At 37.4% G+C, this 15,621-nt stretch overlaps 1 protein-coding gene across 2 annotated transcripts in view; it reads left to right on the top strand.

The window, feature by feature from the left end:
- CNTNAP5 (contactin associated protein family member 5) overlaps window positions 1–15,621 on the top strand; it is a 1,056,232-nt gene that overhangs the window by 708,918 nt on the left and 331,693 nt on the right. For both annotated transcript variants that reach the window (XM_054575031.1, XM_054575030.1), the window contains exon 12: window positions 4,515–4,634. In XM_054575031.1, coding sequence (XP_054431006.1) covers window positions 4,515–4,634 — 120 coding nt within the window. The remainder of the gene's footprint in view (window positions 1–4,514; window positions 4,635–15,621) is intronic.

Genomic DNA, 15,621 nt, shown 5'->3' with positions numbered 1-15,621 from the left:
TGTCCATTATGCCTTTTTAAAATAGGCTATTGGGTTCTATTTGCTGATATTTTATGTATTATTTTAGTAATACGCATAAGTGCATCTGAAGTTTTTGTGTTTGTTTGTGTAGTTTTTAGTATGGTCTTTCTTAGACTTGGGGATCACCTTTGTATTGTACTTAGTGTTAAGGGCAGATGGCACCAGAATGTTTGGCCTTGGTCTTTGAATTTGGCTGAGAAAACAATTCAGAGCCAAGGAATCAAATACTTGTGAAAGTTTAGTTAGAAAGTCACATAAGTAGAAGAAGTGAGCCATGGAAAAAGTCAAAGAAAGGAATAAAGACAAAGAAAATGCATCCTGGGGGGAGGAGAAGGGAAAGGTGCAAGTGTGCTCCAGAGAGTTTGCACCTCAGGAAAGAAAAGAGTGAGGAAGGGCATTGTCTTGCTCAAAAGAGAGTGAGAATGAGCATTAGGTCCTTTGTCTTAAGAGGCCATATCTGTTTTCCAAAGTCAGAGATTAAGGGAAGTCCCAAGGGAGAATCTCAATAGAATATTTCTCAGCTTTCAGATGTGTCATTTTAAAGTCATGGACTCTACTGATTGTTCAGCACTACTGTAGGGGGCCATTAGTTATTTCAGCTTGTCCTGATGCCAGTCATGGTATCACTTCATCTGATTTTAATGATTTTCTGGGCCTGGAGCTCAAACACAACTGAGATGTATATGTTATCTCTGGTTTGACCAAAACCGTGTATCTGTGGTCAATGTGCCCCATGCTTTTTTCCTAAGAATATTTGATGTGTGGAGGAACTACATTGTCCTTGAGGGCTTAATGTTTAAAGGAGTGCTTGTGCAAAAGCTTGTTTGGGAGTTCGACAAGGCTATTCTCTCTAACGGGATCAAAACCATATGACTAATGACATGCCATGGAGGTGAGATCAGGGGAGGATTCGAACCACATCACCAGCAATATGAAAAGGTCAGGGGGGTCTAAAGAGTATGATCAGTGGATATTCTGTGTAAGGAAATGTCCTGGAAGTGAGGTTCCACACTACAATTGTCCATTGCTAGACACCTGGGACTTTCTGCCCTGGATGACCTTTTGTATTTGGCCTATATCTCCTACTCTGCTTATGCCTGTCTACCTACCTACTCTATCACTCACTTTGTATAGTAATTTGAAAGATGTTTTTTCTTTTTCTGTATTTTGGAGAAGTATAAGTGGTATTATAACCACCTACACTTTAAAAGAATCCATATGATTCTAATGTCTTGTTCTAGGGGAGATCTTTAAATACTTTTTCTTTTCTAAGAATTGGTCTTTCAATGTTTTTCTATTTGTATTGGGGTTAACTTTGGTAAGTTTAAGACTATGAATTACCTGAGACCTAGGACCATATCTTTTTCTTGAGTGTTCTGAGAGCCTAAGCTAGATTTACTGGTAAATTAGTACATTTTCAGTAAATGTGTATGCACTACTTGTTATGTTGTTTGTTAATATAGCAGTATAGGAAAGACAACACAATAAACAAGATACAAATATGCTAGTTTGTACTTTTTGGAAGAGTTGGTGGATTGAACATATGTATTTATCTTAACTTCCTTCAGAAGCTTCACATAAACAATAATAAATGATATAAATTTTTTTAAGTGTCTCAGTTGGCGGCTGATCAGAGAAGTACCTTGAGTTTTCAATACAACCAAACCTTCAACTTTAATGATGAGGTGATCATAAGAGATCTAAATATATACCAGTCTGAGAGTTAGGGGAACTGAAAGAAGAGACAGTCTATCTGGAGTAGCAACTGCTATAGCCTGGGAAACCACATTAATAACTTAAGTTTGAAGTGACATCATGTACAATCTCCAATAGCATCTTCATGCCTCGCTCTGACTTACAAACATAAATGAATCTTTGTACTCTGTCACTCCCACCTTCCAAATCTCATGTAAAATACTCCTCTGAATTATAGAAGTTAACAAGACCAAGATAAAATACCTAAAGACACTAACTTGGGGATTTCCTAAGGTGTGGTCCAGCCAGATAATACTACAGTAAAGTCCTTGGAGAGCAAGCCACACATATTTACTTAAAGCAATCAGTATTTTAGAGAGTACTATTAAATATGAGAGGGCTGAAAAAGATTACCTGACATGGCAGAAATGAGTATAATATGAAAGACACACACAAACACACAACATATAGCTGGAAGAACCAGCATGTTTAAAAAGATGAAAATGTCAAAGACACTATGGTATAATTAATTATTCCAGGAATATTAGGGGTATATTGCATCAATGAATCAAGAATCAAATGTTAAGAAAAGAGTATTCAGAGGGAAAAGTAAACATTCTACAGAATTTAAAAATGCTACAACTGAAATAGCCAAAAACTAAAAATAACCCAAATGAACTAAGAATTTATATCCAACATCTCTGGATATAAAGGGAGAGAATCACAGAAGGGAGATAGGGCCTATTTGTTTTTCATAAGAGCTCTGTGATTAATGGTTTAAAAACCACAAGGATTAATATCACTAAAAAAAATCATGTAAACAAAAAACTGACAAAAAAGAAAGGTATTATTCCATGAAATAATAGAGCAACAATAGCAATAATAATAATAGTTCATATTTATCTAGAAATTACTATGTGTTATGCACTATGCTAAGTGCTTGATATGAATTATCTCTTTAAATCCTTACTGCAATCATATGAGGTAGGTCTTTTTATGCATATATCCACATGATAAAATTAGTGTTTTGAGAATTTGTTAGCTATCTATTGCTGCATAATGAATCACAGCAAAATATAACATCTGGCAACAACAGACATCACCACTTTATAGGCTATAGAATCTGAGTGCCTCTGGTTGGTCGTCTCATAAGGCTGCAGTTAAGATATCAACCAGGGTTGTGATCATTTCAGTGTTTAATTGTGGAGCTCTGCTTCAGAGCTCATTTCCGTGACGTGTCTCATTGGCTTCTCCCAGAGTGGGTGATGCAGGATTATCCAAGGCGGGGGACACCAACTTTTTATTATCAAAACTTGGCAGTGATACATATCACTTTTGTCATATTCTGTTAGAAGTGCCTCCATAAATCCAGCCCACATTCAAAGACAGGGCATGAACTCATGAACGAGATACAAATACCAAGAGGTGAGGATAAAATGAATTACTTTAGTGATTGACTACCAGGGAGGAATAAACTTATCCATAGATGGTAAGCTATAGCCTTATGCTGCAAAACCAATTTGACCTCAGGGCTCAACTTCTTAACCACTTTGCAATCCCCCCAAATTCTGCCTGGATGGGACAGCAGCAACCCTTTCACATGGTTGCTATCTTGGACGCGTGGGAGTGACTGGGGAGAGGCACCACACATAGAGGTGATTTCCACGTGTATGACACACTCAGCTGTATTATTGGGTTTAGGCAAAGAGAATTAAGCTATATATTATGGTCAGTATGTATGGCACAACTATAACTCTCCCACATACCTCCTACATCAGTAAATATATATGGATGAAAGACAGAAATTCATGAGTACAAGGATAATCTTGAATTCACTCTAATTTATAAAAACTTAAACCCTCTCAATATGCAGAACTTTACTGGTAATTAATTATGTGATACAACCCTTATACTTGACCATGACAAACTGCAGCTTCATTTTCCTGGGATGGTTTGTCACAGGGACATGTTGACAAAGGTGAGGAGTTGGTGCTCTATCTGTAAAGCTGTTGGCAGGCACTGAAGTGTTGTAAGCATGGGAAGATGACACAATTGGATGTGTACATGCTTCTCTGAGTTATACCATTTTGTCTAATGCTTCAGGAAACACCCTGCATTCTAATGCATGAGACAGCAGATGCTTCCTTTATACCCCACTGGATTCAGGCATGTTGGTGTAAGGAGATTTCTTTATTTCTTATATCTGTATATTGGTCCAGATACCCTATCTCAGGGCACCTGTGTCTGCCTCTCTATGAACACAAAGACATTTGTGGCTGCAATCAGTCTGTGAGCTCATAAGGCACAGGCTGACTGCCTCCTTTATGTCCTGTAGTCTGGTGGCAACACATTGTTGACATATTTTAAGAACTCAGTAAGTGCTTAAGTCAAAATAAACTTGATTGGGCACCTACTATATTTTAGTTACTATGCTGAGTTCAGGATATATATATATATATACACACCAAATTGCCATTTTACTTTATTAGCAAAAAATCATGACTGTATATGTTCAGTTTCAGTACAGAGAAGGGCCATAGCAGACATAAAGGGAGACTTTTTGAAGGATGTGACATCTGAGCTGGTTAGAAGAATAACTGTTATAGTGAATGGAGGATGCAACTCCATTAGTGTTGGGATGCTGGTTTGTTAATACTTGAGGCGGGGGGTGGGCAAGGTTATAGAAGAAGGGAAAGAAGTCAACATTGACAGTCAATAGAAGTAGAAGTCACTGATTCACCTAAGGAATATGTAGAGCCATGCAAAGCTTCCTCCCTGCTGCCTTTGTGTCTTCTCAGCCCTCTATGAGCGATCCTGCGAGGTGTACAGGCACCAAGGGAATACGGCTGGTTTCTTCTACATTGACCCAGATGACAGCGGGCCTCTGGGACCTCTCCAAGTGTACTGCAATGTCACAGGTGAGGATGCAGAATTCCCATTCACACTCTGTCTACTTGTGTGATGGTCCACTGCAAAGGGAGAGTCTTGCAAATAAAAGACCAAGTTCTGGGGGAAATGGTATTTTCATAAATAATTGAATTAGCAACTAGGTTATTTTCAGGAGTGAAGAAAACTGTTAACCATTTTGATGTTCTACCAAAACCAAAAATTAACTATCAAGCATTTTCTGTAGAACTTGTCAAGGACACTTTTCTCTTTTAAATATCAAAAACCAAAGTGAATAAAAACCACCAAACAAAACCAAAACTCAAAATCAGTAGGAAATTGTGACTCAGGAAGTGGAAAAGCTTGATTTATACCTGGGCCTGAGGACTATGAATACTACATTCTCTTGGAACTTCAGTTGTTCATCAGTGACATGGGAATAGTAATTTCTACCTAAAGTTGTGAGGATTAGACTCACTCAGGTATATTGCAGCAACTAGTCAGATTAGTTATACAGTAGATGCCTAATAATAAAAAAAGTGAGCTATTTTTGTTTTTTCCTGGAAATTCTATTTATCCTGCTGTTTCATTCTAAAGTGTAGAAGATCCTAGTCAGAGTCAATTATTACATTGGTTTAGAGACAGTATATGATCACTAAATTATTGATATTGAAAAAATAATTCCAGAAACCAAAACATGACATAATAGTTTAATAAAAATATAGTTCTGTAAATGTTTTCTCCATTGTGGTATTAATTGGCACATCCACTTTTTTTTATTAAAGCACTAACTTTGGGGGAAGCCAACAGAATCATGTAGTGAAGCAGTAAAGCAGAGGACTGTTGGGGTTCAATGAGTCCTCTGGTCCCAGGCTTCTCTTCAACAAGGAATCCTGTTTATGGAGTTATTTCTGTAACCAGACACTGTCCTAGGAACTGAGGATATGCAGAGTAATAAGACATAGTCACTGTTGTTCATGAAGCAGTAAAATTGGAGAAAATAGCTTACAATATCACAGGTAGACATGAAGCAAACCTTTGCAAAAATGGTAACAAAGGATGCTTTAGCAATTTGCCCATCTGAATACAAAGGGTCATATTATTTTTTTCTGTAGAAAATGCTAGTTACATGGAATTGAATGCTATTTCATTGCATTTCCATAATCTTTCACCTGAAAAATGCATATATGCTAGCTACTTCTCAACAATTTTATAACATAAATTAGAAATTGTGTTGCTGTTTTCTTTTAATGTTTATGGTAACCTACAGAGCTCAACAACCTGGTCAAGTATTAGGTGGGGTTCTCAGTGGCTCTTGATTATTTCAAAATGTAATTAACATATAGAAGATTCTTGCTAAAAATATAGAAATCCCAACCTCCAAAATTCTAATTCAGGAAATGAACTTTTACTGAGTTCTCCAAGTGATTCTGATGAAAATTGTCCCTGGTCCATACTTTACCAAAAACCAAGGCAGTGATGTGGCTTCAGAATAATGCAAAGGAGATATCAATGCCTGCTGATGAATGATCAGTGCCTACCAACTTTGAGAGCTGAACTGAAAGTTTACAAATATCATTTTTTTTAAATCCTCAAACAGAAGTCTGAGGTAGATATCCTCCTCTCAATCTTACATAGAAGGAAAAAGAGTATGAGAATTTCATGACTTGCTTGAAGTAATAAATACTGGAACTAATAGTGAAGAGTCGGGAAGCAAACAAAAGTTTTTGGCTCAGTAATAATCTGTATCACTAAACATTAATTAGATATTTTGTATTGCTTATATTTTGTTTTAAATAGTATTTTTATTTTTGTTATAAAATAAATAAATATTAATTATTAATATTAAGGGAAAATGTATAAAATATTAAAGTCACCTATAAATCACAATCCAGAGATCTCCATTGTTGTTAGGATTTTCTTGTAACTTTTTTTCTATGAATGTACATGTGTTTTTTCTATGAATAGATGTTTTTAGATATATACTTTAAAACTATAAATTTAATAGACTAACATAGACTTGTCCTTACTTTGCTGGTGGAAATCATGTTCTTTCACAGGATTGCAAGGAAAGAATTTCGAGAGACCTAAACATGGAAGGTTATGGTGTGTTAAGATTTATATGTGTGGAAATAGAAGGCTGCCCTTGGGTTTCCAATGTCTCATCTCTGTCTGTCCTTCTCTGGAAAAAGTTCAATTTTGTTTTCATCAGGGACAGAAATAGGGTCAATGTCAAGCGATCCTGTGCCATGTTAAAACTTAGTATTTTGGGGCCCATGTAGTCTGCTATGAGCCTCAGGTGGCCACTAGACCCACATGGCTGTTATGAAATGCACAAGCACATGCGGTGAGCATGTGTTACTGGACAAGAGACAGGGAGAGAAAGAGCTCTTTGTCAGCTGGAATTATATTATCTCAGGCTTAGGAAGGATCAGGCAGTTCTTCAAACTAACCAATCAACTTCCCAAGCTTTTGTGGGCTTCTGATGGGTCTACCCCTTTAACCAATCCATTCCCTACATCTTCCAGGGTTCTACATCTCTTAGCCAATCCAATATTTTTCCCACGCTGTACTGACAGGCCTCTGTGGTCATCGTCTTGGCTCCTATTGGACATATGTTTACCTCGCCTGATAGTCTGTGCCAATCAATGAACAGGAAGATTCAAAATCCTGTCCTTCCTCTCCATACAGGTGATGAAAAGGTGCTAATCTACTTTGCAGGTCAATGATGTGACCCCCTGAAGTTTGTGAAGTTGTAGCTTCCTGATTAAGCAGTTTTATGCTCTCGGGTTTATTATGTTTCATAATGCCTGATTTCCTTTGAGCCCTTTATTAATATTTAGCTACCTACACTAATACTTATATCATTAAAATATATATTGAAATTAAGATATGTACATTAAATATAGCTTTAATTTTTAAACACTCCAAAATAATGTAAGCTCAGTGACACAGAGGATATAATTAATATATATATGTCTCATTTACATAGATTCTCTGCTTGTCTTAGGAAAGACTTTCTTAAGATTTATGTTGATATTTTGTCCACAGATCGCTAGAGATGAATGTTTTTTTGCATGTAACTGTAACTGTTTTGCTGATGTGATCAGGAAGAGATCAGGACCCCAAATTTGTGTCGCAGAGTTGATGAGCTTCATTATATATGATTTGGCATTTCTTTTTAATGTGGTTTTTGGTTACCTACAGTTGCAAAATATACAGGTTATGTTTTTGTTTCTGTTTTCCTAAAACAAACCTCTGAATAAGCTGAATAATGTAATTCTCATGTTTAACTGATAAACATTTTAGTACATTAATATAATGCTAATCTAGTCCATGTTTTTCTATTTGTAAACTGCTAAATAGTCTTAACTATGAGTGACTTATGACACTAGCAAAAGTGTGACACAAGATGTTCAGGAAAGAGAGGGAGGGAAAGGAAGAGAGGAAATGAAAAGAGAAGACTTGGCCTGTGTTTGACTCCCATTTGTTAAAACACCAAGTTACTGTTCTATGATTTTCTCAGTAGCATTTCTGGGTAATAACACAGAGTATAAATATCCCTGGCAGACAGGGGCCTGGATTCTCTTCCTGCACCTGTGCCAGAAGCTGGGTGCTCCTGGCCTTGTTGCAGATATCTAAAATAAGGATTTGGGACCAGGTGGTCTCACAGCTATCCTCATTTAGAATTCCCTGAAAGATTATGTGAGGTTCAACAGAACAGGGGAAATTTCTCCTAAGAAGTCTGCACATATTTGCAAATAGATGTCATGAGGATAAAGAAGGATGGTTTTAGTTGTGGAAAACAGTAAATTTGAATCTCCAAAGCATCTCTCTTTAAAATGTACGCTTGAGGAACATTAACTCTTCATTTCTGTAGGCAAGATGGCACCTTCCTCCTTCTGGAAATTTAACTCTGTGCATTTCACCTACTACAGGAGATGAAATTCTTAAAAGCTCAAGAAGCAACTGTCTCTTTGGATGTAAGCCAACATGATCTGTGCATGGGGAAAGGAGGTCAGTTTGGGGGAGTATTGATAAAATGGATGGAATTTAGGCCTCTACAAATTTTGACAGAATGCTGCACTCAAGACTAAAACACTTTACCTGGGAACTAGTTGGTGACAGAAAGGAATGGCCCAGTGTTTAGACAGAAGATTGACTGTAGTTATTGATGAGGAAGACAAGAATTCTGTATGAATACATATTTGGCCTACTTTTAACATTTAAATAATTTACAATTCATTTCAGCTCAGCATAAATGAGTACAAACCAGGCACTATGGAATCACTCAGTTTTCCTAATACAAAAGTGTGCCTAGATTAGCTCTTCCAGGTTTCTATAATAAAATTCTACAAATTGAGTGGCTTAAAAACAAACGAGGAAAAAAAATAGAAGTACATTGTTTCATAGCTCCGGAGACTAGAAGTCCAAAATCAAGGAGCCTGTTGTCTGTGCATATGTGGTTTGTTTTGTTTGTTTGTTTTTGCTTAATTCCTTCACCTGTGGTGATTACTAGAGGGAAAGGGTATGGGTAGAGGTAGAAGAAGGTAAAGAGCAGATAAATGGGGATAGAAGAGGACTTGTCATGGGGCAGTGAACACATAATACAACATACAGATGAAATATTATAGAATTGTATACGTGAAACATACAATTTTATTAACCAATGTCACCCCAATAAGTTCAATTAAAATAATCAAAGAGCCTGCAGGACTATACTCCCTCTGAAACCTGTAGGGGAGGATCCTTTCTTGCTTCTTCCTAGCTTCTGGTATTTTGTTTAAACTTTGGGCTTTCCTACTTTTGTAGCAGCAGCACTTCAATCTCTACCTCCCAGAGACTGTCACCCTGCTTACTTGTGACACAGTTCGCATGTGACCATATCCTATCATGTGACTGTGTGCCTGTTCTTTTCTTGTATGAATATGTTCATATTGGATTAAACCCCATCTTAATGGAGTATGACTTCATTTTTTTAATTTGATTACATTTACAAAGAATCTATTTCCAATTAAGGTTCCATTAACAGGTACTGAGGGTTAGAACTTTACATATATTTTGGGAATGAAATCCAAGCCATAACAGTATCATTTCAGTAACAGTCTGAATCACAATGTAATCATGGGGAAGACACAATTAAAATATAAGAACAGTGACAGAGTATGAGCAGTGTGTGCTGGGAGAATGCAGACAGGGCCTAACCCAGGTTCTTGTGGAGTGGAAGGGCTATTGGGCAGGTGGACAATGCCTCTAAGACCTGAACAGGGAGGCAGCTTTCAGGAAAAGAGGCATAGGAAGACATTTTCAGGAAGAGCAAACAAGTGTCAAAAACAAAGTCACAGGGTCCCTTGTACCTGCACATTTGTGGGAGTCACCAAGCTCACAAAGTTGTGTCGCTAGTTTAGGACATTGAAAAACTCATGAAGTAGAATGAATAGGAAAAAAAAATGAATCAAATTGATGTAAGGAAGTGCAAGCAGAAACTGTTGAAGGTTCTCAGTATGAACTATAGCTTCCTAGGAAGGAAATCTGCTATTTCAATTCCAGGAAAAAAAAAAGAGATGATTTTATTATAAATAATTCTTGACCATGCAGGACTATTTACTGTTCCTAAATGAAAGATGAAGAAGTTTCTGAGCTCTAACAATAAGACACCATCCACATATCATGCATAGCCTTTGGCACTGTTCCCCTCTCTTGAGAACAGTGCATATGTCAAATGGCTTGCTCCCATGAGGGACTATTTACAAAGGTATGAACATACAGGAAGAAATAATGGGAAGGGGGGCATACTACATACTAGTAAGAAAGGGACTGTTTTCATCACCAGGCTCATGGAATGAGGGCAGGGGATATTTCCAGAGCAGAAAGGATGGCAGCGTGTTGTGAAGCTGTTTACTCCTATATGGAAACAGTCAGCAAAGAGTTTAGAGAATGACCTCAATCTCTTATGGCTTTTTGCAAGCTTCTTCCTATGTCTCCATTGAGAAAACACTGCTAGAATTCAGAAGGCGGGAACATTTATTGATGTAATGCTTTCAGTCAGTTGTCCTGGGCACAGAGAAGGCTACAGAAGCCTGGGAAGTGAATCTGGTAGGATAAATGGAAAATATACATGTTAGCCTGTTTAATTAACTGTCCAAAGAAGTCTGTGGGAAAATGATTAGACCTCATCACAGATCAAAGATGGTGGTGAGGAAAAATTAAAAAAAAAAAAACCTATCAAATATATAAAGCATGGACTTAATCAATAGACTCCAACCCGAAGCAGAAAAGATCTCTATTTGCAGGTTAAATGGGAGTAAGACTAGGATGAACACAAGGAACACACACTGACTTAGAGAACTAACTGACTCTAAAAGTTGATGTTGCTATATTGATGAATAACAGGTGGACAAGTAGACAACTAAGATAAACTGCAACATACTAAGATGCCATGTCTTGTTAAAAGGGACATCTGGGTCCTGTGCCATTTCCTGGTAGTAAAAGTCTCCTGGCCTGGATATGGGCACTTTCCTCCAATGATGTAAAGTTTGTGGTCACTCTTGGCTATGTCAGTCTAATTGGGCAAATACAATGGGATGTGTTTAGTACAACAAGGAATCCAGTTAGGACTTTGAATTGTGCCTATGTATAAAAAAGAATATTAAGTGGGCTTGCAGGGTGTATTACATGCTCTCTGGAAGTTATGAAATTCTGGGCACTGGGATCAGTGCAAAGAAAAAGATAGGAGTGAAGGAAGAGCACAGTACAGTAAGTAGTAGTGACATGAGTGGATGCCTGAAGTACCCGTACAAGGAGGTTGGGTTGCTGGGACAGGAGAATGAGACTTCTTATTTCCTGATTTCCTTGTACAATGATTAACTTTGTTTCAGCTTGGCTGTGGCACAGTACCCAGATATTTGGTCAAAAATCATCATTAATGTTTCTGTGAGAGTATTTTAAATATAAAATTAACATGTTTGCCAGTGGATTTTGAGTAAAGCATATTTCCCTTCAAAATGTGGGTGGGCCTTAACCAATTATTTTAAGGCTTTAACAGAACAAAGGTTGACCTCTCCCAAGTAAGAAGAAATTCTGCCATCAGATGCCCTTCAGACTTGAACTGCAACTCTTTTCTGGGTCTCCAGCCTGTTGGCCTGCCCTACAGAGTTTGGACTTACCAAGCCTCCATAATTATATGAAAGGGAGGGAGGGAGCGAGAGAGAGAGAATGAGAGAGAGAAATTTATAAATACATTTGCATCCCATTGGCTCTGTTTCTCTGCACAACCCTGCGTAATAACCTTGCGGTTCTAGCAGTCTGGGTGCTTCTACTCTCCCTTCTCTCATTTTCTTTGTCTGTCCACCATGGCACTAACCACATTGCATTATAACCAGCAGTGTATTTGTGTGTCCCCACTGCACTCTGAGCTTCTTGATGGAAAGGGAGGGATAGGATGTGAGAAATCTCTGGATCTATTTCACACATACTCTCATGAGTCCCAGTGTAAACAAAACTATGAGAAATCACAGCCAAATTAAAAATTAATTTATACCTTCCTCCTTTTCTTCTCCCTCCTTCCCATTACTTGTGGACTAAGGCTCTACTCCATTAAACCGATAGTTTGGTGCTATGGATTCTGCCTCAATGTCTAAGGTTAACCTAGTTTGAGTCATTTCAACTCTTTGCAACCTTTTCTGCAAATCCAAGAATAAAAGTATTCAACTGTTCTTCATTACCTTCAAGCCATTTCATTGCTACCCATTCTCCAATATAGGTATTTTGTAATCACATTGGATTTCAAATACCAGTGCAGGAACACTCTAGCTCTCTGACTATCTGACCTTGGACAAGTCATTTAGCATTTCTGAATCTTAGTTTCCTTATTAGTAAAATGTAGATGATAAAGATGGCTACCTTTCAAGATTAATGCGAAGATTAGAATACAGGAAAAGTTCCTAGCTCCAAAACGTAGATGGTCATAAAGACCGGGTAACGTAATATTATGGTATAATAATTAACTGTGCCTTCTCCCCAACTCACTAGTGTCCTAGTATAGATGATATCTATATAGTCATCCTAACCTTAGAAGATAGCAATATCCTTTTGCCAGCAATAAAATATTTACCCTTCTTCAGGTATCATGAAATTTCAGAAGCTCTAGGAACCTTCAGGGAGCATATCTGAGCGGAAGCTTCCAGTATCAATTAAGCACAGTGAGAAGGGTGAGGCACCTGACAAAATTTTCCTTAGAATTTGACATTTAAACTTATTCTACAAAATTTACATTTCACCATTTTTAATGTTAACAAGGCATCTTGCAACATGTTAACAGATGTTTTCCAGCAACACACTGTCTTTCCTCTGTAACTTACAAATGCATACTAATATGCAAAGTTGTTTTATCTAAAACCACTAACAAAAACACACATTTATTATCTTGATGAATACAATGAAAATTTCATGAATCCACACCTGTACAGAAATCATCATGTATTGCAAGGAGTTTGCAAGGAATGTTTAGTCAAATCTCTAAAGCAAAACTAGTTTTCCATTCTCAAATAGCTCGTAATGAAACCACCTTACAAGTCCTCATATCTTATTACTCTCACTATTATGGTGCTCTCTTTATCACTCCTATGGTAGCAAGCTTAGTTTTCACTAAAAAAATCATTAAAGAATGTATAATGGATTAAGTAGAGAAGTCACACTTGAAATCTTTTTAATATGCCTGCACATAATAGTGCAGTACAATTGCATATAATAGGTTACCATCCAAACTATTGGCAGAAAGAAATAATTATGTCCATCTAGTTAGGTTTAACAGTTGTCAGCACTGTCAGTGGGCTTACAATTTACAAATGGGCTGTACAAGGATCAGGTAGTGTAGAGGAAACAAGAGTCACTCATGACATAAGACGGGAAAACTTAAGGACATGTGTTTCTCACTGAGCGTTGTAGTTGACTGTTGCATCTTGTTTTCTGTCTGTGTAAGTAGAGGGTAATAATAACATTTTTTTAAATTGCTGTGTAGTCTATTACATGAGTTAACATTTCAATGGTGGTGGAGAGTGACTGACATGGAGCAGGTGGTAAAGAAAACATGTGTCAATCTGCTTTTCTTCTTTCACTCTCTCTTCCTTGAAAACACATCTACTGTCTGAATGGGCCACAGGTTCAGCTCATCGGAGGAGGAACCCAAAGGTTACATCCAGGTAGCACAATTGTCCTTCCCTGGTTGGGATTCATGCATGGGTGACACATGCTGTGGCTCACTAGCAATTTACTCAGGCAGAATAACACTTGTATTGTCACTTGTGTTTCAGAGGGATACTATTTTCCTTGAATGAGGTGTTGTCCAGGGAACTTTTTTTTTTCCAAATAAAGACAAATTATAACAGCTTAGAGGAAGGAAAGCTTCTTTAAATGTATCTTTCTCTGTTTAATACTTTATGTTGTTGGCCAGGTATGGTGTCCACATAGGGATTCCAGAAGGTTGGTCTCTAAGGCAAAGCTAGTCTCTTTGGACTAGCAGGTGGCATAATCTCCTGCTAAATTAAACCATTAAATAAAACTACTAAGTCATAAAGGTGTAGAATTATCCTGAAATTAAAACACTGTCACCTCTGAATTAACAAAAATTTTAATAGGCACTTAGAGAAAATCCTTTCACAAATCCCTTCAACATAATCAGTTGGCTCTAACCACATGGATGAGAAGGAAAGGCTCAGGCCTAAGAAGACAGAGTGGCTTCACTGTAGTTTTTTGCTCATTTATTTGCTCATTCATGCATTCATCCCCTTTAATAACTCACTCCCTGATTTCTTGCATTCCTTTATTAATATTTCATTTATTTACTTCTATTTTTTATGTGTTCAGTTACTTATACATATGTTATTTATTTATTCATTGAGTCAGTCACTTAGTTGTTCAGATGGTCATTTAGAAATTAAGTAATTCCAATAAACTTTTGAACACTGACTGGGCTAGGTCATCAAGGTTACAAAATGAGTGTTTGTCCTTGTCCTAAAGGATCTTACAGTTCAGAGAGGGAGATAGATTTTGTAAACAGATACTTCACACAAAGTATGGAAAATTAAATAAAAGCCAATAGATGCCACACTAATAGTAAAAAGAAGGTCATGGTTAATCTCTGGAGCAAAGAATCTGGGCATGGTGGTCAGGGTTGTCCTTGAAGAGATGACCTCTGAGCTGGATTTTGTAGTATAAATATCTACTATTTAATTAAACATCTACTGGTATGAGGCTCCATGCCAGGCACTTTATTCTCATCATATCATTCAGTGTCCAAGATATTATATGAAGAAGATACCATTCTTTTAATTTACATAGGAGAGCACTGACTTCTTGAGAGGCTGAATCATTGTACAAGGTCTTACAAATTGACATATGCTGCCCAGAAAGTGGAACAAGGTCTGTGATTCCAATCCCTGGGTTCCTAGGCCAGAATACATATAGTCTCTGAAGCAAAGAAAAATCTGTGCCTGAACAAAATGGACCCTTCCTTGGGCCTGTAAGACCTCATCCATCAGTCAGTGTCTCTGAAGGAAACTCCTCAAGGACATGACCCTGAAGAAATGAAGTCTCCAGTATATGCACTTCGCCTCCTTGATCATCACTTTCCTCATCTGTAAAATGAGAATAATCATGCCCACCTTGTAAGGTTTTTCTGAGTATTAGATAAGAATTATAAAAAGGATGATCTGTTACTCTTACCTCACTGGGTTGATGTGCATATGAGATAAAATTAAAAGAGTGATGCACCTAATACACTTAGTACCCTATATGGCATTCTCTTTTTTTTTCTCTTAACTCTTTTTTTTTTTCTTTCTTTCTTTATTTTTAAATACATTTGTCTCTGCCTCCCCCCCACCACTTTCCCTTGCCCCCTCGCTCCTTCCCTCCCTCAGCTCTTCCCCTTTGGTTTTGTCCATGAGTTCTTGCTATATGTTCCTTGACTAAGAGCATCTAATCATCACCACTATCACAGGAGGATCTAGATGCTGAAGGAAT

The sequence above is a fragment of the Pteronotus mesoamericanus genome, unplaced genomic scaffold, assembly GCF_021234165.1.
Source record: "Pteronotus mesoamericanus isolate MK-2021 breed Mesoamerican mustached bat unplaced genomic scaffold, CSHL_Meso_final contig_27, whole genome shotgun sequence".
NCBI lineage: Eukaryota > Metazoa > Chordata > Mammalia > Chiroptera > Mormoopidae > Pteronotus > Pteronotus mesoamericanus.
The sequence above is the reverse complement of the archived record's forward strand: the minus strand, read 5'-3'. Positions and strand labels throughout refer to the sequence as shown.